The following is a 27,978-nucleotide window of genomic DNA, read 5'->3' as shown; positions in this document are numbered from 1 at the left end:
GCCCTCCTTATTGGTGAGAATAAGGTCCAACATGGCACATCTCCTCGTGGGCTCCTCTATCACTTGGAGGAGAAAGTTGTCATCAACACATTCCAGAAACTTCCTGGATTGCTTGCGCTCAGCTGCATTGTCCTTCCAACAGATGTCGGGGTGGTTGAAGTCCCCCATAAGGACCAGGGCTTGTGAGTGTGAAGCTGCTCCTATCTGCCTATGGAGGGCTTCATCTGCTCGGTCCCCCTGGTCAGGCGGCCTGTAGCAGACCCCTGCTATGATGTCCCCTGCCCCAGCCCTCCCTTTAATCCTGACCCATAGGCTCCCGGTGGGCTCCTCATCCATCCGCAGGTGGAGCTCCATGCACTCCAGCTGGTCATTGACATAGAGGGCAACGCCCCCTCCTCGTCTGCCCTGCCTGTCCTTCCTAAAGAGCCTGTACCCTTCCACCTTCCATCCCAACACTCCAGTCATAATAATCCATATATGAAGTCCCAAACTTCAAAGCAAGGAAACAAATCCCATTATATTTACTATTCTCAATTTTCACAGACATTTTACAATCATTTTCTCATTTTGGCCATCTCTATTATTTTAATTATTTAGAAATATCAACACTACAGAAGCAGATTATATGTAAGTTAATAAGAAACTAGCATGGTTTATGTTCAGAAAAGAGATTGGAAGTTTCCAAGCCATTAAAAAAAAAAAAAAAGACCATCATCTTTCTGACACTGTACTACAGTATTGAAGCCTTTGGCATAAATTGTTATTTACAACTAATGCATACTGTGCTGATGCACTTTACAAAAATCATGGTACTATTGAGAACATCTAACACTGCTATGCTTCATTTATTTCTGCAGTTCAAAAACAGCCCAACCTGCTAGTTAGGCTTAAAGTGGTAAGATAGAAAAGAGTATTTCCATATAAACTACAAATGTTAGTATCATACATGACCTGGTTGATGAACTTAATGTGACAACTGCAGTGCATTTTTAGAGTAGAGATAGTTAACAAAAATTTACTTTCTCATTTATGATATGATCTATAACTTAACAGTTACTAAAATACTTTAAAAATAATCACAAAGCTATTTTAAACAGGAATATGACTGCATTTAGGGTTCTATTTATTTAAAAACATATTTATGCATACTTATTCTTTTCGGTTCATTTTGAATACTTTAATGGAGCTAAAGCTCCTGATTACCTTGCATTTTGCACTCAGGTACCATTACACCCAAGAACATAAAGGGTAAATCTGCCCCAAGCATGAAGGCTCTTACCCCAGAGTTAAAACAAGGTAATTCAGGGAAGCTTGAGCATGCAGTGGTGGATTTATAATCTGAGACAGAAATCTGCATGAAGGCAGTTATGTAGCATTTGCCACGTAGCACCTTGCTAGATGGCTGTTCATAAAAAACCAAGCACATCCCATAGAACATAGATAATTATGGAAATAGAGATGTGGTAAGAAAAGTGTAATCTGGGGAAAGAAAAGCATGAATGACATGAAAGATAACATCCTTTAGATTCTAAAAGAATTCAAAAGTGTTTCAATATCATGCCTGGGTAGAAGAGAGAAAATTTAGCAGAAAATTTAGCATCTAGTGCTACTACAATAAACATTTTTAGTACTGAAAACATATTTAGCTCTTTATGACTTACAAAGGTGAACCACATCCTAAGCCCTTGCTTTCTAGTAATTAAAATATATCACATAGAATAGAATGGTGAGTTTCTCAAACAGTGTTGGTAAGATCATACAGAAGGCTTTTGTCCAAAGAGTCTGGAGCAAGGAAAAATGAACTAGACTTCATCCTAGCCCTGTGTGACTGAGAATACTGGATCTGATCTCTATTAACACTAAACAAATGATATTCTCTGGTCTGGTAAACTGGACTTAAAAGTAAATATAGATTAAATTAATATCCACCTTACTGCATTTCACACAAGCCTGGCAATTCAGAAATGATGTTAAGACAAATAATTGTCTAATCACTATGTAGAAGTTGAGAAATCATGTTGTTTATGTAGCTATTCTTCATACAGAAGCACAGACAGACTTTGATGTACTCTCAATTCAAGGAAAGAGGGGGTGGAAAGGTGAGAAGAGGAAGCAAAGTGCTTCACATAGCTTAACACTGACCCATTCAAGCAGTTAAGGAGCAGCTTGGAACAGCTCCAAAGGCTAAAGCAGCTCCTTTCCAGTTTTGCTTGCCCAGGTGGAAGATGACCATGTTTCAGGATTTCAAGCAGCGCTTAAGCTTGGAATATCTAATGTGTTACACCAATTTTAGCTTTAAAAAAACCACCGTTGTGTTGGGTTTGTGTGGCAAGGTTTTGGTAGCAGGGAAGGGCTACAGGGGTGACTTCTGTGAGAAGCTGCTGGAAGCTTCCCCTGTGTCTGACAGAGCCAATGCCAGCCGGCTCCAAGATGGACCCGCCGCTGGCCAAGGCCAAGCCAATCAACGATAACATATTTAAGAAGGAAAAAACAGTTAGGGAGAGCTTTTGCAGCTGGAGAGAGGAGTGAGAAGATGTAAGAAACTCTGCAGACACCAAGGTCAGTGCAGAAGGAGGGGCAGGAGGTGCTCCAGGCACCAGAGCAGAGATCCCCCTGCAGCCCATGGTGAAGACCATGGTGAAGCAGGCTGTCCCCCTGCAGCCCATGGAGGAAGGATGAGGGGGTGTAGAGATCCACTTGCAGCCCGTGGAGGACCCCACGCCAGAGCAGGTGGAGGCACCTGAAGGAGGCTGTGGCTTATGGGAAGCCCACGCTGGAGCAAGCTCCTGGCAGGACCTATGGATCAATGGAGAGAGGAGCCCACGCCAGAGCAGGTTTGCTGGCAGGACTTGTGACCCCGTGGGGGACCCACGCTGGAGCAGTTTGCTCCTGAAGGTCTGCACCCCATGGGAGAGGCCCACACTGGAGCAGTTCATGAAGGACTGTAGCCCGTGGGGCTAAATTCTGTTTCTGTGTCAATACTTCATTTTTTATCTTCTAATCAAATGAATTTTTCATTATTTCATCTAATACTCCTTAATTATCTGTTAGTCTTTAAACTTCACTATTACTTATGCACATTGCAATGCTAATGAGATTACACAGCCTTTCAATGGACACCATGAGAAATTCTGTATGTGACCCAGGTACATCTTATTACTCAAAATATGCTATTATTGCTTTCTAGTAGTTAAGGCTAATGCCACCATATGAATTAATAAGATAGAAGTGTAATAGATGCTTTCTTTACATTTAAGTGATTGAATCCTATGCTATTTTTGTTGAAGGTCTCTGGTTCAGTCACCCTTTGTAGTCCTTTCTGCCACAGATCTGCAATACATCTTTTTAAAAATAAATACTAATGTTTTAAATTAGTATGTAGTGTAAAAAGGATTCTTTCAAAACTCAGAGAACTGCAGAATAATAAAGGGGCACGGAAAGACAAGAACACAATGGTTAAAGAACTACTGAAGAATTTAATTTGCCTTGCTCTTTACTAACTAGGGTCACCAATAGAAGCTATAATACAATTAACGAGCATACACTGTTCATAGGAAACATTGCTTTATCCTCAAGGGAATTTCTTTTGCAGTTGTCCTCTGAGTTTAATCTTACTGCTGTGGCATCTCTTAGTCTTTTCCTAGCTCAGGACCAGGGTAGAGCTTAATCAGCTATCAATGGAAAGAATTAAAAGTAGACCGTAAACCAAAATTATGCACTAATAAAAGGAACAGTGAAATGCATAACTTGATTTTTTTTTTTTTCACACTTTATAGTATTGTTAGATTTTAAGTCATACCATCTGTTTAGTGAAATAAAGCTCAATGAAATACCAGTTGTAAGCAGGAAGTCACGAGAAATTTACAACTCATATAAGGTTTCCTTCCAGGCAGAGAAGAAAGGAAGAGCAGAAGAGCTTAAGTTTGTATTGAGAAGATGAAAATTTTTAAGCCTATACCTTTTCTAGTCCTATAAGTGCTATACAAGCTAAAAACTTCATTTCTTACCCCTATCCATCCTAGATTTCCTTTCTGCTACCAGCTTATCTGGTTAGTTCTGATTCAGAAATTCAGACAACTTTTTTCTCACGTATAATATTAGAAAATATTTACTAAAGGAGAAGATTTCATCTTACCTGATGAAGATCGTTGCCCAAAATGTACTCCTGAAAGTAACCTGGTGCAGCAGATGATGCTCTAATGGCCTGCCACAGTTTATACTGACAGCCTCCAATATAATGAGACTTAACACCAGGAAAGTGATTGTAGTTTCTAAAAACAAATGCTTTCAGTGGTGTTCCTCTGTTTACAATGGTGCTTACTGCAGCTACCTAGTGAGTTAGGAGGAACAAAAATAGTTATATATGATAATCACAGTAATGACAACTTCCCACAATATGAAATTCAATTTTATATGTTAAATGCATCTCTGCAATCCTACTTTGTTCATTATTTATTTCCTTTTTTATAATGCCTATCTAAATTTTAAAAAGCAAAAGTCAAGAATAACCCCAAAACAGCCCCAAACCAAACTCCCTAAAGAAAATGCTATTTTTAACCTGAAATTAATTGTTTCCACTGGCTATTCTGTTTCTACCAATCTCTCTCCATTGATATTTAAATAAAATGCTGGTGTCATCTGTAAGATTTTAAAATGTTTTGCCTTAATGAATAGTAGTTAATTTTCAAAAGTCTGTAACCAGCAATACAATGCCATTAAATATGAATGTTAGAAACTTCAACCAAATTCTTTCTCCAAGAAAATGATTACTTAATATTGCTACCGGAGTTAAAGGATTGTAGGAAGAATCTGTCCCAAAGAAAAACCAAAAAGAATCAAACATAAATCTTTCAAGTTTTTTTGTAAGGAGATTGAAATGTCATTAAAAAAAAGTCACAGATATAAAACTGAGTGAAAAGCCAAAAGAGTATTTCCATAAAACAAAAAGGTATAACTGCAAAAAAAAAAAAAAAAAAGAAATTGCATCTTACAAATACAATCACACAAGGTGAGAGCACCTATAGTTACGGGTGAGTGTTAGAATGTGTAAGACCTTTTAGTGACAATGCTCCCAGCCTGGCTGGTGCTGTTCAGAACAATATTTTTAAGCAGACAAGTGGGTGTTCAATTCTATCTTGTTTACTATTTTGCAGAGTAGAGTGTTTTTGGGAAACATTACTCAACAGCACTAGCAGCTGAGGCTGTGCTATTGCTGTATTCGTTTCCATTCTTCAGCTACACAAGTTAAATCATTTAATTCACAGTAAGTCCATCCTTACAAACAAAGAAAACAAGAAAAGTGTAAATTCTATATGACAAAGCAGAAGCAAACCACATGATGATTCATACTCCATCATTTGATGAAGTTTCCTGGTTTTGTCAAAAGGAAGGTTTTGTTCTAAGCTCTACTACAAGCAGTAAAAAAAAAAGCCTTCAGAAAATTTAATAGAAACTTATCAAACTGATGCTTGAATTTATTTTTTGTAATACCCATATACACTTCCACTTCATGATGCAGCCTAAGTTGTAAAGTGCTGAGCGCCTTCTGGAAAAATCCATGAATTTTACAGCAGCAGAGCACACAACTGCATGTTTTGGTTTTGCTGCGCCTTGTAAAAAGAGTGCCACCTCTGCTAGCACTACAAAGCTATTAGTGGGAATAGCTAGTTTCAACTCTATTTATATTCACATTTTATTACTGAAGAACATGGAAGAAAGCCAAAGATCCCAGTTCAAAGATAACTTTCAAGTCAACATAGGATAGCTTCTCTCTGAGAAAGCAACATGCCACTCCAGTCTTTTCATGTCCTTGTTTTAGACATGGACTAGGAACAGAGTCAGTCAAGCACGTTTCTATGTTTAGAAAAATGTGAATATCTTCCATTTAACAGTAAAGCATTGAATATAGTGCTATGACACCAAACCACCTGTTAATTACAGATTGTTCTGAAATACGTGCTATTATATTTCTCCTCTTTCTTCACACCCCATCCTTCACCAAAAATAAAATACCCATGCTGTCTCATCTTTCACTCTCATGCTGCTGCTGTATATAAAACCCTTCCAATTAATTGGTGCCCTTTAGATCATACAGAAAGAGGAGAGATCTCGAGGCCTGTGACTGTGACTGGAGAAAACCTGGTAATCCAGATAAATTGAGGAGAAATGCTGTTCTCTCACTACACAGTAACACAGATCACAGCTGACACGACAGCCTCGCCAGATACGAGAATTCTCTTTTGTGAAAAAACAAACTTTGCACAACTTCACGAAGCTGACCTAGTATTTCTCTGCTTATAAGCCTTTTAACATCTCTGAAACATATTCTACCTTAAAATATTATATAAAAATATGAGAAATTGCTGCAGAAATTTAAGAATCTAATGAATTTCTATCCTTTAAAAGCATGGGTTATCTCATGTGGAAGCTTGGAGAGTGTATCAACACTCATACTGTTTATCCAATATTCTTCTGGGGCTAATACTCTTACTGAGAACTCTTAAAAGTACTTGTGGAATACACAATTAGTATTCACCTTAGAAAATCGTACATACCTTCGGACATTTGGAATTTCTTGCAGTTTCAATCATAAGATTTGAGCCCATTTTTTCTCTGCAAATAAGTGTAAGAAATTGAAAATGCTTCATGAGTTTAGCATGAAGAAAAGACATACATTTTTATTATTCTTACTTCTGAGAACTTTGCATTTAAAAGAAGCAATGCTTGGATTTCATTTTAACAATTGGGTTTCTACAGTTGACTTCAATGGACCAATATCTCAAACCTTCCAGGCTGTTGGAAATAAGTTTGACGAGTGATTGAGGTCTTGATTCAGTTACTCACTTCACCACATACTTAACCATAAATCATCAGGAATACTCAACTACTTTATGAGAGGAAAACGTAGTACTTTGCTACATTTAAGAACCAAAAAAAATCAACATCTTTATTAAGCAGTTTTATAGAAATGAAAACTATTCTTTTGAACTGTTATGAAAACAAAAGCTAAGGAAAGACAACATTCCACATGATTCAGAAGAAAGGTAAAACATCTACAGGTAATCTTCCACAATAATTCAATATGCATTTAACATCCATTTTGCAGGAAGAATTTTTTCATATGCATACATTTTTATCAATCTGACAGTGAAATCACACGAACAGTCAGCATTGTAATTTATCATCACATCAGCATTAGGATCAGTATTCTAATTGCTAACTAGATGGTAACCCTCCTACATAGCGCAGGAGACTGGAGGATATCAACATCCTAGCCCATACTCACCCATCAGAATCTATTTCAACTTCGATTTGCTTACAGAAAAGGTATAAAACTCCACAGAGTGGGTGCTCATCCATAACAATTCCAAACAGGCTTTCATTTAAATCAGCAAGCTTTCTCCCTCCTCTTGTACACAGCGCACACAAACACATGTGGTGCATCTACCTTATTCTGCAAAGATGGTTTTCAGTATTGCCACACTTTTTATGTAAGGTGGTTCCATGTGTTTTTGTTAAGAGATCATCCATCTATAGCTCGCACTACTGTGACAGTAGGTAGTAGCGCTTCCACTGTTAACAACACCACCTTGATCAATCCAGTCAGGTCAGAAGATAAAAGAAGCTTTAAATGCTATAATAGCAGTAGTCCTCAATATAGACAGTAAACTGTATTTGGAAGTAGAACAATTTACTCTTCCACTAGTGGATATCTGTGTTTGAAGGATGGCTGTGTACATGTCCTTGAGAGGGAGGAAGGAAGGGAACAGCTTCTAGTCCTATGACTGAAGACTGCTACTGACACAATTCTTACATCAATAGCACTGGTTTAGTTTGGGTTTTCTTTTGTTTTGTTTTTTTTTCCAATAAATGCATTAATTCCAGTCTCACAGTCACCAACCAGAAGGGGTAGAGTGCCATCTGCACTCGCTAATTGATTACAGAAAGAGACGAAGGCACACAGAACCATGAAGTAGAAATATTCAGAAATAAAAGATGAGACTGACAGAGGTGAGATATGAAAGACATCTACTGATTTACATCACTGTCATATACTTCTTCCTAAATATCTGCATTAGGTACTTTTTCCCAAACCCTGAATGCAAAGATTAAAAAACTGCAAAAGCAATATCCACTGCTTAATTACAGGAACTGTCAAACTGACTAATTATTTTCTCACATCTTGTTTCTTATGAAGGCCAGGAACTGATTCTTCAGAGTAGGTACAAGAAATCCCTTAAACTAGTATGCAACTGTAGACACTAAGGTGTAAAGATAAAAAATATCACCACCAAATTTGTTTTAGTTTTGTTGCTAGTATTACTGTAATTGCATATTATAGAAATGTCTTTCTCAAGCCTCACTGTTCAATTACTTTCTGTACTGAAGTCACAACACAATTAATTCCAGTTTATTCACATACTGCGTTAAAAGAGAAAGTCTCCTAATTTTAATTTTATTGAATAGTCCCTTGTTCTTGAAGAAAAGATGAGAACAGTAATTCTCAAGATATCTTACTATCTCAAATTACCACTTTAACTTGTTTGCTTTTTTTAACAATAAAGAGTCCCAATTCATTTGTGTGAGTTATCTTCAGGTCACTGGCTACATTTTACCAATCTTGCAACAAAAACATTCTCTAAAATGGGGTAACTGGGACTGTAAATAGTATTTTAAATGAAACTGTATTATGTATTAATATAACTGCATTTTAATATTTTCTGTGTTTTCAATCCCAACCATCACACACTGAATCATCTTGTTTGACCACAAGCATACAGATGTTTCATTAAACTGTCCATGACAACACCCAAATCACTTTTGATATTAAGGTTTAAATCCTGTAAACATTTTTCCACTCATGGGTTATTACTTTACACATAGTTTCATTTGCCATCCCATTTTTCCACTTATCTGCTTTGTTTGTGTCTGTCTGTGACCTATGTCCTCTAGACATGACCTACCTAAACAACAAGTCTCCTTTACAAGTGTTGCTCTTTCATTGCTTTGAGTCACTAACATTGCAACACTTATTTCAATAATGCTATGAAGAACATATTGCCAACCATATGCTTAAAGAAACATTCACATGGGCTACAGCCAGGGTGCAATCAAGTAGTCTGGAGAAACAGCATTCAATTCGAAAGACAACATTGTAACTTTTACCCTAACAACAACAAAAGTACCAGGAAACTATGACATCCTTACCAGAAGTACAGTAGAGCCTTTTACTGTGTGTTCCATAAAGATATAGAACACGTCACTGATAATGCTGCAAAATCTGTTAAGTATGTCTGGAGTGACTAACTGGTACAGAATGTGTTGCCTGTCCAATCACTGGAGAGCAATCTCAATTTATACTTCAATTTGTGTAACAAATACTGGTTTGAAGTAGTATTACTTGTTGTCCCAAACACACGCATTCTCCATTTTCCTACCAACAGAGAACACATAACTTTAACCCTACCCTCTATACGGTGCTTGATTGCTTCTCAAGACTATAAATTCCCAGTACAGGATTTTAGTTAGCTTCTGAAAACCTCTAGCTGTTCACCAAATTTCTCCAATGGTTTCTCAAGACAGTGTAAAAGAAGAAAATTGTAGATGTAATCAACAGTCAAAAGAAAACAGAAAACTTCGAACTATAAGCCAGGTTCTTCTTACAAATACAATTCAATATAGTATTACATAGACCGATATATGTAAATACAGTTTTCTGCACAGAATAATGAAAGTAACTAATTAAAACCAGTCCTCAAACTGCAATTCAAGGAATACATAAGAAGACTTAAAATAAACATATATGTAAGACACAAAATCAATTCCCTACAGCACTCAGAATAAAAAAGTTAATCAAGATTAGTTGTTATTTTCTGAAATGGAATTTATAGTATGCCTCATGAATGCATGCAACATTAGCCTAATTATTTTCAGCAAAAATGCTTTCTGACAGGAAATAATACCATCAATATTGTGGTAGGGTTAAATGTATATTGCATGCCTGTATATTGTAAATGGATATTCTCTATTTCAAGCAAGGCTGACAAGTCTACCACCATTTAAACAACAAAATCCCACCCTGTACAGGTAAGGCTTTTAAATTTAAAACAAAACATGAAGCAGTTTTCCTATGCAATGACTGAAAGTTAGACCTGACCTTCTTATTGCCATAAAGAGATGCTATATAACGTTCCAATTCCCTCCTGGTTCTAGGCTTCCGCAACACAAGAAAGCCTACAGGAATCCCTACTGTTTAAATAAAGTGTTGTGTAGGCATAGTATCTCCCTTCAACACTGCAAGATTAAGTCAACAAAAAGTCAGTTGTTGATCAGTAAATTTGATTTTTAATTTAATCTATGGGTAATATAATAATTGCCTGGCTTCTGTCCATCACACAGGAGTGCTCTACCTCTCTCGTGTTAAATGTAGCTGCAAAGAATAATGGCATTTTAATTAAAGGCATATAAAGTAATTTCACGAGATAATTCTGTTTTTCACTAGACTTCCTCCCCTGCCCAACTGAAATAAAAGAGGGAAGGCAGAGAAAAATCTCTTTTCTAAAAAAAGCACAACTCCAGATACCTGAGAACAAAAACTCACGATACTCATTTGATGAACATTTATCCCTAAAAATATGCAAAAGCACAAAGAAGTGCTTGGAAGCCTCTCTCTCCAGCAAAGTGAGATGCTTAAAACACAGGCAGCACAGGTATTCCCACTATAATGTCTAGGAAAAACTATTTCAATCCCATAAAACACATTAACCATGTTCCCAAAGGGACTTGCCATTACTTATCCAAAGAAGTTTTTTACCATTTTACATTTGCTCTCAGAGAAGGTTGTTTCAGTTCTTTCAGTAGCAGTGCCAGCTCACACCATTTGGGAAACCATGACATTAGTTTGCTAAAAATTATAAACAATGGAACTATCAATACAAATACAGATGAATAAAACTAAGTACTAAAACCTGTAATAAATATAAAGAACTTCTTCCAGCGACTCTTCCTGAATGGCCATTAATGCATGTGTATACATATCTACGAGCAAACATCATTTCATTGGCAACTCTGACACAGAGGATACTTTTTCACTGCAATTCTTACAACTGATTTCCTTTTTCAAAGAAAGCAGCAATGGGCAAACCCCCTCCATACAGCAGCTAGGATTAAAAATCCCTACTACAGCACATCATTTCTCACCATGTCTCCTATAAGGAAAAAGGCACAGCAGGTGGCTAGTAAAATTTGTAGCAGATCTATAATGAGTCAGATCAAGCAGAGCTGGCAAGCATACAGGAATATAATCAGAAATCAGTGCACTAAAGCTTACTTTACTCCCCAGAAGCAGAAATCATTACATTAAAGGCTTTCAATGTCTTGGTAAATATGAAAACAGCTATTTCAAAAGAATGAGAGTATATGCTAATCCTTTCTAGCTGTTTTAAGAATTTGCTTACCAATGAAACAATAACAAAACTGAAGGCTCTCAGACGTTATATTAATTATTTTTCACCTGGTCATTTTTTACTTACTTGAGCATTTTTTCCCATATATCACTGTCATAAAAGGCGTGGCTCCACCCCATTTTGACTGTTCCAACAATGACATTCTGCTTAAAAACATCTGATCCTAACTTGCGATACAGTTCTTCACAATCATCCAGAGGGATATGGAACAACCCCAACATAAAAGCTAATATAGCTCCTGAAAAAGAAATATTTTGAAATGTAAAATATAGCCTGGAGTAAGACTACAAAGATAGATTACCATTTAATATAGTTCATAGGTTAGCAGAATATCTATCTTAAAAAGGGAGATTAATTGATATTTATGTCAATAAATTCCAGTTCAAAAGTCACAAACTGTGTTTTAAAAGGACATATACAAAATAGGAAGAGTCTACTTTCAAAAACAGAACTATGAGAAGCTGACAAGTGGCATTATTTCATTTTGCATATTTCATCCCTGGAAACATGTATATGGCAGAAAACAAATTAAATCCACTGCTTTATTTGGAAGAAGAAATGAGTGAGACAAATCTGTGCTGTGGTATTAACAAGTAATGCTCCAAATATATTTTTATCTGGCAAACTCTGAGTCAGTAAAAAAAAATTCTAGGAAAATTCTGTGAAAAGAAGGGAGTTTTGACTAGTTTGGAATATATCTGGTTGTAATAATTTATAATTAGCCTTTCATACACACTGCCATCTAGTGTGTGCCTAAAAAAATTATTACATACCCTTGTAGGAACAAAACAACAGTATCGAAAAAGCATGGTTGCAGAATACCATTAAAAAGACTGTGGAAAAATACAATTAATGCATCGCTACAATTCTTAGATATATTAAGCTGAAAGAGACATATACAACCTTTAAATTTAATTGTGCAATACTGTGAGGACATGTAATTAAGCATTAGGAATAATTAGAATAACACGATTTTTCCAATTTGGAAATGAATGCAATAGGTTTGAATAAAATTAATTTAAAAAGGAGTAAATTCTAGAAATAAAGCAAGAATAAAACACATATGCAGAAAGAACTACATAGGGAAAGTTACAGATGGCTTTAAAGGAAACATGGCTTCCAAGCTGCTTTTGCTCTCACAACCCCCCCCCACCAGGATAGCTGAGCATCAGTGGATTGATGGCCTCAATTTTTTTAAAATGCAACACACAGGCTTAATATAACCTGGGCCTACTTGAAACATCAAAGTATCATCAAGAGAAACTATACTCAACTGCCAAATCATCAAATGCCTGTGTTCAGCACAGACTGAACATCTAGCAGCAGAGAAACACCACTTTCCCGAATCACGCAAATCATCTGCTACCTTCTTTTCCTCTTAACTCTCCAGCACCAAATCTATAATGTATCATAGAACGGTTTGGGTTGGAAGAGACCTCAAAGATCATCTAGTTCCAAGCCCCCTGCTGCGAGCAGGGACACCCTCCACTAGACCACGTTGCCCAAAGCCCCATCCAACCTGGCCTTCAACACTTCCAGGGAGGGGGCATCCACAGCCTCTCTGGGCAACCTCTTCCAGTACCTCACCACCCTCACAGTGAAGAATTTCTTTCTAACATCTAACCTAAATCGACCCTCCTTCAGCTTGAACCCATTACCCCTTGTCCTGTCACTACACTCCCTGATAAACAGTCCCTCACCATCTTTCCTGTAGGCCCCTTCAGGTACTGGTAAGCCACAATTAGACCTCCCCGGAGCCTTCTTTTCTCCAGGCTGAACAACCCCAACTCTCTCAGCCTGTCCTCACAGGAGAGGTGCTCCATCACTCCAGCCAGCTTCGTGGCCCTCCTCTGGACTCGCTCCAACAGCTCCATGTCTCTCCTGTACTGGGACCCCCAGAGCTGGATGCAGTACTCCAGGTGGGGTCTCACAAGAGCAGAGTAGAGGGGCAGGACCACCTCCCCCGACCTGCTGGTCACACCTCTTTTGATGCAGCCCAGGACATGGTTGGCTTTCTGGGCTGCAAGCACACACTGCCGGCTCATGTTGAGCTTCTCATCAATCAATACCCCCAAGTCCTTCTCCTCGGGGCTGCTTTCAATCCATTCCCCACCCAGCCTATAGTCGTGCTTGGGATTGCGCCGACCCACGTGCAGGATCTTCCACTTGGCCTTGTTGAACTTCATGCGGGTCGCACAGGCCCACCCCTCCAGCCTGTCAAGGTCCCTCTGGATGGCATCCCTTCCCTCCAACATGTCAACCACACCACGCAGCTTGGTGTCGTCAGCAAACTTGCTGAGGGTGCACTCAATCCCACTGTCCATGTCACCCACCAAGATGTTAAACAGTGCCGGTCCCAGTACCGACCCCCGAGGAATGCAACTCATCACTGTTCTCCACTTGGAGAGCCATTGACCACAACTCTTTGAGTGCGACCATCCAGCCAATTCCTTATCCACCGAGTGGTCCGTCCATCGAATCCATGTCTCTCCAATTTAGAGACAAGGATGTCGTGCGGGACAGTGTCAAATGCCTTGCACAAGTCCAGGTAGATGACGTCAGTTGCCCTGCCCTTATCTACCGACGCTGTAACCCCATCGTAGAAGGCCAATGCATTTGCTATTTTGGGGAGCAGTTGCAAAGCCAAAGAGCCAAAATTCATACCAAATGCAAACTCATTTTCACTGTACTTCCTGAGAAACAGCACCAAAAACTGCAGTCCACATCAGTGCACAAGTGGCAGTTGAGAATATGAGAGTCAAGGTACACCTTAAAGGGCTTTGCTGAAACCTGCTGGATGATAACAAGACACTCACAGGAGAATAAGGTCAAAATCAAAGATAGAGCCTGGATTACATCAGATGGTCCAGTGAAAAAAGTTTCTAACACTTCCATTGCATCCTGCTCTGTATCACAGACTCCTACACTCCAGCCACCATCTCAGGCTTGATGACCAATATTTCAGGGGGAAAAAAACCCACCTAAATAAAACCTGGGAGGCCAAGGAGCATATCTTAAAGAACACAGGGATAGATATGGCTAATGAGACATGAGATAGGAAAGAATACAACCTGAAAGACAAAAGTATTCCCTTCTAATTCAGTACTATTAAGACTTCAGCAGAAGTGCTATACCTGGACCTGAACGATGTTCTTCAAAATAGATGTGGACCAATTGAAAAATAAAAAAAAACCCACACACCAAAACAACCTCCCAAAACCCAATCACAGGTCAAGGAAATTGGTCTATAAGGAAAACCTCAGTAAACAGGCTATGACAAAAGCTTTTAAGTGCACAAACAGCTGTGGCAAAGAATAAGGAAAGAATCTGTTATCTGTGTTCCTGGAGAGTCAGGACAAGAGGAAACAAATTTGAACCAAAACAGGAAGATCCACATTAGACATTTGGAATTATTTTTTTCTGAATGTAAAGATAGCAGATCACTGGAACAGATTTTCTGAAGAGATCTGACATGATTCAAAATCTTAGACAAGTGTCGGCAGTGAAACACACATGACTGATCCTTCCCTTGGGAAACAAGATAACCTCCTAAGGATGCTTCCAGCTCTACACTACCATGACTTGTTTTATTTGTGAGTTCTCCTGAAAAAAATACTTCTTCCATCAGAAAGGTGTTCAAAATGTATTTCATAACTGGAAAGAAATCATGGGGGAAAAAACCAACCAAAACATCAACACAGAGAGATGCCAGCTTTGTTTAAGGAGGCTCTTAATCTGCAAACCACCGAAGGCTGGGAGAATACATAGGGACACTAGCCCTATATTGTTCTCAACAGCTTGGAAGAAATATTTTGGGAGAATATCCTTATGTGAAGTCCTTATACAAATTTCACATACATCCAAAATTGATGATCCAAGTACAATTCAGATGTCTTTGTAGAAAAATGCACTGGAAAACAATATGCTTAGATTAAGTTTTCATCGCAGTATGTCAATGATCGAATCCCTCATATGATGCACCTGAATGCCACTAATTATTAAATCATTATAGAAACTTAGGAAAAAAGTGTATTTTTAAAATTCTTGGAGCAGGCCAGCACATTTGAAAACGCGGTAGCACGCACTTTACCTGATCACATACTCTTGATGTTATAAACTGCTCCCTCTGACTGAATCGTAAGTGCACCAATATTAAGAAGTATCTTTGATATATGTGGAGACTGCATGAGCAATACAAAGAACATAGAAGCCACATCCTCAGCATACCTGCAGGTAAGTTATCCTCAATGGGTTAAGTGTTCTGTGCATCTATAAAAGCATGTCATACTCTGGAGAACAGTGATAACCACCCTCACTTACAGAACTCCCAGCAGCTGAGCTCATGGGGCAACGGCACCTCCTCCCCTCAGCCATCTTGCTTTTATGTTTGGGTTTTTGCACAGAACAGGCACTCAGTACAGAATTTATATTAACTTGTTGCACAGAAGAAAATTTCAGTGGCCATCACTGCACTGCATGTGTTTGTGGATTTTCTGGTGCCTCCATGCCCAGATATTGTGCTCAGCAATAGGCAGGTGACTAAGTATGGAGGGCCCATTACAGCGATCTTTCTCTGCCACTACCTTTACACTACATTTACACTCTATGACCACCAGTGAAGTACAGCAAAGCTAACTACAAAGACAGGCTCTGTGATGCTGAGTTCACAGCAAACTGATTATTTCTAAACCTCAAAGGCAAAACAGCTAGATGATAGTAAGAGATGAAAAGCACAGCAGAAAAGAACCTGTAATCCACAAGAGGCATCCTTCCTTTCATTTAATACATCACTCTTACAAACCACAACTCATCCAGCTGCAAGCTTCTGCAAATCCTATTGGCATACGTACCATCAACACAAATTGAAATGGTAACATACACTGCTAGCACATACTGACAGACATGTACAACCTCTCCCAGCCATGTCTGGTCACCTATTATTCAAGCTGGACTACCACAGACAAAAGCTCAATAGCATAAACAAAGCTTAAAAGAACATGTTAAGTACTTGCTAGCAGTACAAACCCCAAAATCTACTGAAGAATTAAGTTAGTTCTAATCAGAGTAGCAGGATTGAATTGAGAACACCAGGCCTCTCTACCAAATGAAGGAGACAGAGAAGTGTTTGGGTAGTGAAACTATGTTCCAAAGAAACAACCACTGACTGCTAAGTTAACAAAGGATTTTTTTCAAAGATTATTGAAAATGTAAAGCAGGGAACTATATTGTGCCTACAAGCAAATTCTGTCTAGAATTCTCCTCCTCTTTACTATTTTAAGCCCACTAAACAAATCTCTGGAAACACAAACATTATATCTAGTCATGGTGATCTGCATTTGATATTATTTCTGAATTAAACAGTATACTCAACTTTAGTAAAAAAAAAAAAAAAGGAAACAGAAGAATTTGAGTTTCTAAAGGAAACTGAGCTATTGAACTACAGCATATGCCTTAGGTTAGAAATCAGCATTATGCTGCTACTGGTCTAGCATCACTTCCAAAAGAGATGACTGTCTTTTAAAAAGAAATTTATGCTTTAGTTTCCTGCTTCCTAGGGAGGAGTAACTTATCACTGAGTCACAGAGCAATTAAGGCTGGGAGGAACCTCCAGAGGTCATCTAGTCCAACCTCCTGTTCAAATGAGTTCAATTAGAACAGGTTACTAAGGACTTGTTCAAATGAGTTCTGAACATCTCCAGGGATGTAGATTCCACAGCGTTACACAGGCAGCTCGTTCCAGTGTCTGACCATCCTTGCAAGGAAAACATGATTCCTTATACCGAATTGTAACTTCCCATATTCCAACTTGTCTGCTGGCATTTCTCCTATCACTGTGCACCTTCAAGAAGAGTCTAGCTCCACCTTCTCCGTGTTTTCCTATTAGGTGAAACGCTAATAAGGCCTCCTTCTTGGTTTCTCAAGGCTGAATAAACCCAGTTCTTGCCCTCACTCCCTGTATGTCATGACCTTCAAGTCCCTGACCATCTACTTGGCCCTCTGCCAGACTCACTCAGCCTGTACAAGAACATATCCAAAAGATTAACGGTCTACTGAGGAGCCTAAAACTTGACAAACAGTGGCCAAAGACCCTTCATCTGTTGGGTACGTTTTTGCACATACAAGCCAACATGTGGTCAGCTTTCTTTGCTGCGTGGGTACACTGATGATTCATGTTCAACTTGTTCCAGCAGGAGCAGGTCTTCTTCTGCAAAACCAGTTTCTAGCCAGTCAGCCCACCTCAGATGGAGGGCTTGGTACTTGGTGTTACTGAACCTTCGGTGGTTCCTGTCAAGCCATTACTTCAGTCGATCTGATCAGAGGACGTCACTGTACTGACCAGTTCCTCTAATTTAGTATCATCCAAGATCTTGCTACAGGCACACTCTGTCCTTAATAAAGACAGGAAACACTATTGGCCCAGTATCAGTCCCTGAGGAACATTACCTTGGTTGTCTGTAAAGCCCCATAAATATCTAAGGTATCTGTGTGTAAAATGAAGGTTTCACATTCGTTGAAAGAAAATGACAAATCACTTTGAAGTTACAAGCATATCATGAATCACCCAAAGCTCTTATTCAGAAGGAAAAAGAAAGACTTCAGAAATCACACTTGTACTTTGCCAGCTTACACTCAAAGTCAGAAACTGCAAAGTTCTGCAAAATCTACACTTATTCTCAGATATTCTTTTACTACATTGATAGCAAAATTCCAATGTGTGGCTTGATTACCTGTGCTTACACCACAAATGTAGTCAAAAAGTTGATGAACCGGCTTTCCAGTCAGTTCTTCTAGTTTCCGTAGAGTCTGAAGTGCAACTAAACCCCTGAAACATAAAAAAAAAAAACAACCCACCCTTCACATACAATGGTAGTTTTACCTTACATAGTTCTAATTAAGCCCACCTTTGCTTAATTATAACTAATTATAACTGAATAATTACAACAGTAAGAATCCTGAATATTTCAGGGAATGAAAGAGTAGCAGAACACAATTAAAATGGAATGATGAATACTAAATGTAAATGACATACTCAGGCATACCAAAAATAATACTCAACAGGTACAGCCGTATTGCTTTGTAGCCATACTGTTTTGCAGCACAAGCTCAGCGATGAACATCATCTGTAGAAGTAGACTCAGGATACATTTTAGCTACATCCATACCACACAGCACTTAAAGTTTGGTCTTAACCAGGCTATATAATGCCCCTTGGAACACTATTTTTCTGTGGGTTTTTTGCCTCAATTCAATGTGTCTGAAATACTGGGAATGATGCAGTCCAGACCATACTTGTGCTTCTATAGCATGGAACAAGAGCATCTGGCATCCAAACGCGCTAACTCTGCTGAGCTAGAGCTAGAGAACTGTGTTTGGCAAAAGAAGCACCAAACCAAGTACCATCTTGCCAACATATTCTGCTGAGAATGGCACCTCCTGCATGCTGCCCTCAAATCTGTCCTGGCTTGTGCTGAAGAGTCCAAAACTATAACTAGCCGAACACATCAACTAAGCGGCTCAACAGCCCTGACAGTACAGTCAGCACTCAGGGTCACTCTCTGGACTCGTTAATTTAGTGTTATAGACGTAGATACCACTTTCTAAAGATAAGGTGTCTTCTAATGTCACTCCCCTAGAAATCCAACAGAAAAATTAACACACTTTATTAATACGCATTGCATCTTTTTTTCTTGTGAAATCTTTATGGTTTACAATGAACTTTTGAAATCACAAATGTTCAAGTTGTGATATACGCTTACTCCTTACTGCAGACAACTGATTTTGATGCAAGTAAAGAAATACTATGGAGAAACAAAGAGTTCGTGAAACTGTATTTCTGCAATGACTTCACGCTTCACTGTCTACCAATAAAGATTTGTCAATCAGTAAATATTTGCCAACAAGATATCTTCAAATATGCCTGAAAACACAGCTTTTAGTAAACGTCGTACTTCAACTTTAATTAACACGCTTCTACTACTACTCTTTACAAATTGTGATAGGCGTATAAATTCATGCAGAACGAGAACACAGGTAATTCAGGACATGTGGTGCATAAATTAAAAAAAGTATGGTCATTGTAGAAGATACATAAATCAAGAGCACAGCTGGAGTAGCTTTCACCACTAGCCTATTCATTCTTTCATACAAGACCAGTCCTGCTAATGCAGGTCACCCTCTAGACAAGTACAATAACATTTTTTGTATCACTAAGCCAACACAATCATAGGAGTATGAACTACTTCCAGCATTTCACACCAATTTTGTATTTCTGAGATTAGACTTGTGAGCAGACTAACTCAAATAACCGTTTAACTTACTTCCAAAAGGAGAAAGAGCCAATCCAAGCACTTAAGTGTGCAGCCAACTTTAAACGGGTAGGTAATTTCAGCATCATAGGACTACAAAGGCATAGAAATTCAAGCACAAATACATACAAAAATAATACCCATCACTTGAATAGTCAAATGTAACAGAACTGTAAATCATAAATCGCATCTTTAGGCACAAACTTATCAAAGAGAAACTAAAATTTTATTTCCAGTTACAGTATGAAAAAGGCTACAAGCATATAAAAACCCCAGAGGTTTTACCTTGTCCCTCCTCCATCAATAGCAAGGACTCGAACTCCCCAGCCTTTCACAGGGTCTGTATATCCAATTATAGCTAAAGTCTCTCGAACAGCAGCCTGAAGACTTTCGTCATTTGCCTGTCTCAGTCGCAGTAGGCATGGGATTAATTTTTCCTATTGATAAATACAAAGATATTTCATTCTAACTATATGTTTATACCAAAAAAAAATCCATGCTTAAATTTACTAGTTTGGCACTTAAGTCTAAAAGTAATATAGTAGTTAAACCCAGAGGAAAAGTTCTTTAAATTTGTATTTACCCATCCATCTTTCTAACAAGGGAAAGAAAGCACTCCAATATTATGTCATACATGCTTCATTGGTAAAGTAACTAATTATCAGAATTAAATGATCAAGATGAAATGTAAATCTTTTCAAATAGCTATATTTACCAGCAGTTTAGTTTTATCGACTTTAATGTCACATTGGCCAAATACAAACTCAAGTATGGAACACACCAAGTATAGCTAAAAGCCCAGATTTTGCTAAGTATCGCACTGCTTCAAAACAGGAAATGCCTTCTAAGTTCACTTATATTAAAACAAAACAAAAATTAAAATTCTTCCTACATACTACACTATGTAATTTTTAAATGTACAATTATTATCACAAAGATACAGAGTATTATAATCAAAATGGTAGTCATGAATGTACTCATTCATAATAAAATAATTCACATCTATTCATGTGGACGCCCAACCCATACCCTGGCTGGCTGATTTATCCAACCTGCACTCCCAAAGATCTCTTTTCTAGCAGTTCTACAATCTATGTCGCACATCTGTCAGATCTTGTGGCACGAGACTGACAAATGCTGTGATTTGGCTAGTAGCGCTAGAATAGTCTACCACCCACCTCCTGTCCTCTCTGAAGGAAAACAGAATGAGTAGGACTAGATTACATGAACTTATTTGATGGTTACACTCCACTCTCATCATCTCTCTTCGAAGGAAGCATGCAAACAAGCATAAAAGTTGTTGTTGTACATATGCAGATCAACTGTACAGTACATTCCCATCTGGTCAATTACGACAGAGGACACAATGTACGACCTTCATCTACCACTACACATACTATCTATCCACATGACAATGCTGCATGCTTCTAAATTAAACACTGCAATCTTAAGTCTTTAGCTAAACTACTGATAGTTTGCATACAAATCTGCTTGAACAAGCTACAAAAACTAGCTATAAAAAGAGACATTTGCATTGTAATCTTTACAAACAAAAAATACGACTAGCCCACAAAAGGACAGAAGAAAGTTTTATGTTATTCTATGCGAATTGTCTGTCAGATACTTATTTTTGTCTAAGCATAAAAACTATTTGTACCTTAATTGCAACTCCTCTGCTCTCTGGAAATTCTAGAAGATGATAGGTCAGTTCTTCAACCCTGCTGATACAGACTCTTCGATTAGAGGATCTTCGGAGGGCTTGAACTAAAGCTCGAGTCCTGTTATCAATACTCATTCTTGCAATAATCTAAAAAAAGATAAAGTTATACAAGTAACATAAAACTACTCTAAGAAATGTGTAAAATTTGTCAAGACTCATTCCAAATTGTTATTTTAAGGTTTCTCAGAAGTAACAGACAGCATGTCGTACCAGAGATCTGCTACAGGCTCCAAGTAAGCATTGCTTAAACATAAACAGGAGACCTTTTGATTATTTGTTTACTAGAAAAATAAAGGGGCTCAGAGCAACAAAGCACCAAACAAACATGTGTCAGCAAGTACTCAGATGTGTTTTCACGGAAACTCTGAAATCATAGTGGCAACTCTGAAATCATAGTATTTGGACCATGAAGGAGCGTAAGAATACTGTAACTACAAAAAAACCCAACTAGATCTATATTTACGTATTCTCTCTCTACATACATATGAACTAAATATATATACCGTACAGACATGTATGAATATACACACTTTATAAACTTACATATACGTGTACGTACTTATATTAAAAGTATATACACATTTTTATATATGTATACACACATATATGCTTATTTATAACAACATCTATGTATATGTAATCTTACATATAGTATGTATTTATACATTTATATAGTTTCATATATGTGTATATACATATATGCCTGTTTATATAAGGACATATGTACTTCTGTAAGTACATACATAGGTATATACTTATGCAAGTATATATGTGTGTATTTATATACATGTGAGTTTACATATAGGTATATACATGTGTATACTATATACATACACCTGTACAAAATATATATAGAAATGATATAACACCAAAGACTTGCCTTTTCTCTCTGAAGAGACAGATGTTTTTCCCTCTCTTCTGCAGTCTTAGCATCTTTTGCTTTGTCCTCCTCATCTTTCTCAGACACTGCTTGTTCAGGCTGTTTACTCCTTTCTTGTGAAACAACTTTCGTATCGGATCTTAACTTGGGAACCAACCCACCAATGTAACTGTCTACAAAAGCTTGTACACTGTTACTGGGATATGAAAGAAAGTTTGCAATACTTTTTTTAGTGGAAACTGGAAGAGCAGTATTTGTCTTTTCAGCACCCAGAGTCTCTGCTTCAGGAGCTAAAGTAGCTGCTGAATCCACTGTCTTTTCTTCACTCATTACAGTAGTTTCTGATGAATCAAGCTTATTCCTCTCTTCACTTTTAGAGTCCTGTAATAAAACATTCCTTTTTTTCTCTTGATCCATAACAGAATTATTATTAAAGTACCAGTTGATATGATCAGCTACAAAGCTGTAAGTCTCTCCAAAATTGGTAGAAAAGTAGCTTATATGAAAAAGGTGGTTTTTAGCAGACACTGAATCTTCTGGAGTATCTTGGTAAGTGCCACCTGAACTTACTAACATGGACTCTGAGTTTTCACTTGCATAAGTGGATTTCTTTGCAGCTGGGCCTCTGTTGCAATCCTCCTGAGTTCTGGCATCTGTGACTTGTTTATCATTTTCTAGATCTGCATCAATGTTATTTGCATCTGCATTACTTTTACTTGCTTTTCCCAGAGTACCTGAGTGTGACTTTAATCGAGCTATCCGTGAAACCAGTTCACTGTGAGTGCCAGACACTGCCTTTGAAACAGATTCTATAGTATTCTTAATTCGTGACATGCGATTGTTCACTTTTGCAAGTCCCTTGGAAGAAGAAGTTAGAAGTTTAGAAACTCTGTAGTATAAAAAGTCATGGCTGTAAATGTATTTGTTATACCAAAATGTTCTGCTTCTGGCCCATTTACACCGAGGCTCGCTTGTATGAAAAACTCTCGGGTGAATGGCATGATTTATTCTCCAGCAGACTTTAGGTCTATACAAATACAGGTATTTGTTTCTTTGCTTCCACCACAGACTTTTTGGGTTAATCACAAAGAACAAATACGCGTCTAAAGATAAATGAACTGTCATTACTTATAAATAATTACACCTTTTCTATGTTGCTTGTCTACTTCATCCCAGAAAATATATTTCAATAAGTAAGTCTCATATCACGGTGTTATCTGAAAAAGAAAAAAAAACAACAATGGAAACCCAAAACCAGTAACAAGTTAAACTAAAAGCACAGAGTTGCTTGAAGCAGATACAGCTTATTTACTCTTTCAACAAACATAGATAAACACTCAAATTAAATAATCTCATGGGAATATCTACTGCTCAGGACATTTGGCAGTGACATCCCAACATTTTAATTTCAACACGTTATTCCTTAAAGGCCAGTTTAAGTCCATCTTGGGCAATATGCAACACTTGTTGAAAGCATTTAGTGACATACACCCAATTTCTTGCCAGTCTTTCCAATGAAGAAAAATTTGTATCTCTTTAGCAAATTTGCTTGTACAGAGACCAAATTTCAAATGAAACTGTCATCATATTACCAGCCCTAATACAGAATTCCTCCCAGGGGAGAAAGGACACCAATCCTTTGAGCAAAGCTTCAGTATCAAGCCACAGGTTCAACGAAACGTTCCTACCCTACGAGCTAAGGGCAGCATATAATCCTCACTCTACCAGGAAAACACAGGTGTGTCTGGGGCGGATCAGAGTTTTACACCCTATGCAAGAGTTGCGCTGAAACCGCAGGTGGAAATCCATTATTTGCCTAAACGGCAAGCTCAGCCTCCTCTAGCTCGGGTGACAAGCGCCAGAGGGGGTCCGGCAGGCTAACGTCAGCGTAGGCCGACGACAACGCCAACAGCGGAGGCGATACCGCCGCAGGCAGGAGCGTCGTTACTTACGGTTTACTCAGCGGCTGCCTGAGCCTAGGCCGTGCCCGTCCCGCGCCCGCCAGCACAGCTGCTGGCTCACCGACGCCGCCGTGCAGCCGGGCTATATAGGGACACGGGCGGCTCCTGCCCCGGGAGGGGGAGCGGGTTGTTTCTACCTTGCGCCATTTCGCAGAAACGATTTCGAGAGCGGCCGCGTAAACAAGCGGCGAGTCCCCTCCCGTGTGCCCCCCCCCGGCCCTGCCCGGCGGCGGTCCCACGTCACGCGTCCACTCCCACCCGTACGTCACGCACGCGAGTTCCCCGTGCCTGGCACGCGCTCACCGTCCCCTCCCCCCGTACTCCTTCCCCCCCCCCCCCCCCCTCCCGGGGAGACGCGACCCAGCCCGACGGCGGGTACCTGCAGGGCAACGACTCCCGCCTCCCCCCGCTCCCCGGGCCGCCGCCGAGCGCCAGGCAGGGCCTGCAGCCCTCACGAACAGGACGGCCCCAGGGGCCGCGGCCCGCGCGGTGCCACCCCGACGGAGCGGGCAGGAGGGCGGCGGTAGCGACTACAACAGCGGCGCGGAGCAGCGAGCTCGGCCGCGATACTGCGCCTGCGCCGCGCTCAGCACGCCGGAAACAGCTGAGACGCGCGCCGTCCCACCGGCCGCCGCGGGGGGGCAGCGGCGGGGGCGGGACGTGTGACGCAAGACGGTCGGGCGCCTCGCGCGGCGGCGGGCAGGGCGGAGCTAGGCGGGGCAAGGTCATGGCCGTGGCCGTGGCGGCGGCTGCGGCTGCGGCTGCGGCTGCGGCTGCGTCTGCGCGCGAGCTGAGGCCGGCGGGGACGGGGCGGCGACGTGCGGAGCGGCACGCGGGGGGCGGGGCCGAGCTGGGCCAGCCCCAACTCTCCTCAGCGCGGCCGGAGGGCGGGAGGTGGGGGTGGTGCTCCGTGTCTCGCCTGTGACGGGGGGCTGGGCCTGCCGGGCGCTGCCGCCCCCCCCCCCCCGCCCGAGGCGTTGGGAGCGAGGGGACTGGGAGGAGGAGGAGGAGGAGGAGGAGGAGGGGGTCCCCTAGTCGGCTCAGCTCCTCTCCGGCCGCTCGGTGCAGGCGCCGCGGGCATATCCCCCCCCGCCTTGAACGTTAGGAGGGTGATGTCTCATTTGTAGTTTCAGACTGCAGTCATTGCTCTTGTTCTTTCTCACAAATTAAAAAGTAAAATTAATTTTCTTACCTGGTATTTTCTTCCCCAAAAGAAAATTTATGTCCATTGCATGTTGTAATTCTTACTACGAATTTTTCATAAACTGAACAGATGGATCTTTCTACATCTCTCAATGCAAGGCATTCTTCAGCTCTTGACTATTTTATGAATATTAACCGAATAATTTGTAGCTCCTTTTATGCCTCCTGTCAGTGTGCCGGGTTGGCCCAGGCTGGAGGCCAGGTGCCCCCCAAAGCCGCTCTGTCACTGCCCTCCTCAGCTGGACAGGGGGGAGGAAATATAACGAAAGGCTCCTGGGTCGAGATAAGGACAGGGAGAGATCACTCACCAGTTACTGTCATGGACAAACCAGACTCGACTTGGGGAAATCAATTTAATTCATTACCAATCAAATCTGAGTAGAGTAACGGGATATAAACGTAAATCTTAAAAACACCCTACCCCCACCCCTCCCTTCTTCCTGGGCTCAACTTCATTCCCGATTTCTCTCTCTCCTCCCCCCAGCGGCACAGGTGGATGGGGAATGGGGGTTGTGGTCAGTTGATGACACGTTGTCTCTGCCGCTCCTTCCTCCTCAGAGGGAGGACTCCACACTCTTCCCCTGCTCCAGCGTGGGGTCCCTCCCATGCGAGACAGTCCTCCATGAACTTCTCCAATGTGAGTCTCTCCCATGGGCTACAGTCCTTCACGAACTGCTCCAGCGTGGGTCTCTCCCACGGGGTGCAGACCTTCAGGAGCAAACTGCTCCAGTGTGGGTCCCCCGCGGGGTCACAAGTCCTGCCAGCAAACCTGCTCCAGCATGGGCAACTCTCTCCATGGGGCCACAGGTCCTGCCAGGAGCTTGCTCCAGCACAGGCTTCCCACAGGGTCACAGTCTCCTTTGGGCATTGACCTGCTTTGACATGGGGTCCTCCACAGGCTGCAGGTGGATATCTGCTCCACCATCATCCTTCCTCCATGGGCTGCAGGTGGACAGCCTGCTTCACCATGGTCTTCACCACGGGCTGCAGGGGGATCTCTGCTCCGGCGCCTGGAGCACCTCCTGCCCCTCCTTCTGCACTGACCCTGGTGTTTGCAGAGCTGTTCCTCATATCTTCTCACTCCTCTCTCTGGCTGCAATTGCTCTTGGTGGGTTTTTTTTTCCTCCCTTCTTAACTATGTTATCCCAGAGGCGCTACCACCGTGGCTGATGGGCTCAGCCTTGGCCAGCGGTGGGTCCGTCTTGGAGCCAGCTGGCATTGGCTCTGTCAGACACAGGGGAAGCTTCTAGCAGCTTCTGACAGCACTCGCCCCTGTAGCCCCCCCTGCTACCAAAACCTTGCCACGGAAACCCAATGCAATTAAATTTTTGCAGTCTTAAGAGAGTACCAAGGCAAGACTTAAAGGCGGCATTCCAGTATCACTTCCTCAGTGAAGTACTCAGTGGCCACAAACAGCTCATGAGCCATGTATTATCTAGGGTCCTTTTGCACAGGACAGTGGCGGTCCACACCCAGGTGCTCATCTGTTCCCTCCTAAATACTTTCAGAGTTGCTGCCTTCTGGATTACAGTGGCCTGTTCTGCAGGTTTGGTCTGCCTGCCTTGTCTGTAGATGACTACACATCTGGTTGTATTATCTAGTGATGGTTTACTCCTGGCAGCTGTCTTTAAGACTTGTATGCTATTCTTTAATTTATTGTGGGATTTCATTATATATGGTTAAGCTCATTTTTAAACCAAATAGCTCAAACAGTAGTGGTGTCTGCCCTAAGTGCCAGACGTAGCTAAGTACGGAGGTTTTGCTGCCTGTTGTTGTATGAGTTTCTTCAGGTAAAGGCCACCTACTGTTATGAGAGCAACACGGTATGATGTTTCAGGCTGTGGCAGCAGTGTTAGCTTAAGCAGCTTCCCCAGCTGTGTCTGCCCTTGTGCAAGCCCCAGGACTCTTTTTTGGTTGCCAATGTGGTGAACCGAATTGGATCTCATGAGATGACTTAAGAAGCAGTGGCCCATCTGAAGCCACAGTCTAAGCTGGCTTTAAACAGGCTAACTTGCATTCTTACAACAACAAAGGGTGAGGCAAGACAAGACCTACAACTTCAGTAAGAAGGAGGTTTGGCCACATTAAGCTTCACACTGCCCTCACACACGTCCTGCCTCTGAGTGGCAAATAAAGTATTGAAGGTAGGTGGCAACTGATCCCTTTTAGCTACACATAGCTCCTTCCTAAACAGTCACACTTTCTCCCATAATCTCATTATAAAATTCTCTTCTGTGCCTGCTCAGGCATTCGTTTCACCACTGGGATATGTACAATGGTATGTCGATTCACACCTTTGCTAAGGAAAATGCTCAAGGATGTCGCATTTCGGGTCTAATTGCAAACCCATGCGTTCTTGCCACATGACTCTCCCCGAGGATGAACAGTCCTGACTGATCTGACATATTCAGAGGCCCATGACTCATCAGCTTCTCAAAACAAC

The 27,978-nt window shown here is 40.7% G+C and overlaps 1 protein-coding gene across 7 annotated transcripts in view; it reads right to left on the bottom strand.

Annotated features, from left to right (window-relative positions):
- The window catches only part of PNPLA8 (patatin like domain 8, phospholipase A2), a 45,899-nt gene extending 20,985 nt beyond the window's left edge, over positions 1 to 24,914 (bottom strand). Inside the window, exons 1-9 of one of the 7 annotated variants that reach the window (XM_075744317.1) lie at positions 24,712 to 24,903; positions 23,516 to 23,588; positions 22,372 to 23,229; positions 21,429 to 21,578; positions 20,057 to 20,208; positions 18,194 to 18,288; positions 11,532 to 11,703; positions 6,555 to 6,612; positions 4,136 to 4,330 (exon numbers count right to left, since the gene is read on the bottom strand). In XM_075744317.1, the coding sequence (XP_075600432.1) occupies positions 4,136 to 4,330; positions 6,555 to 6,612; positions 11,532 to 11,703; positions 18,194 to 18,288; positions 20,057 to 20,208; positions 21,429 to 21,578; positions 22,372 to 23,205 (1,656 nt within the window). In that variant the 5' untranslated portion in view covers positions 23,206 to 23,229; positions 23,516 to 23,588; positions 24,712 to 24,903. Of the gene's footprint in view, positions 1 to 2,168; positions 2,294 to 4,135; positions 4,331 to 6,554; positions 6,613 to 11,531; positions 11,704 to 18,193; positions 18,289 to 20,056; positions 20,209 to 21,428; positions 21,579 to 22,371; positions 23,589 to 24,323; positions 24,595 to 24,711 lie in introns of those variants that run through there. The other 6 variants (XM_075744325.1, XM_075744353.1, XM_075744333.1 and 3 more) reach the window with 6 other exon arrangements.
- Between the last annotated feature and the right edge of the window lie 3,064 nt (positions 24,915 to 27,978).

Source organism: Balearica regulorum, chromosome 1 (assembly GCF_011004875.1).
Source record: "Balearica regulorum gibbericeps isolate bBalReg1 chromosome 1, bBalReg1.pri, whole genome shotgun sequence".
In the NCBI taxonomy this organism is placed as follows: Eukaryota; Metazoa; Chordata; class Aves; order Gruiformes; family Gruidae; genus Balearica; species Balearica regulorum.
This window is presented reverse-complemented; position numbering and strand designations above follow the sequence as displayed.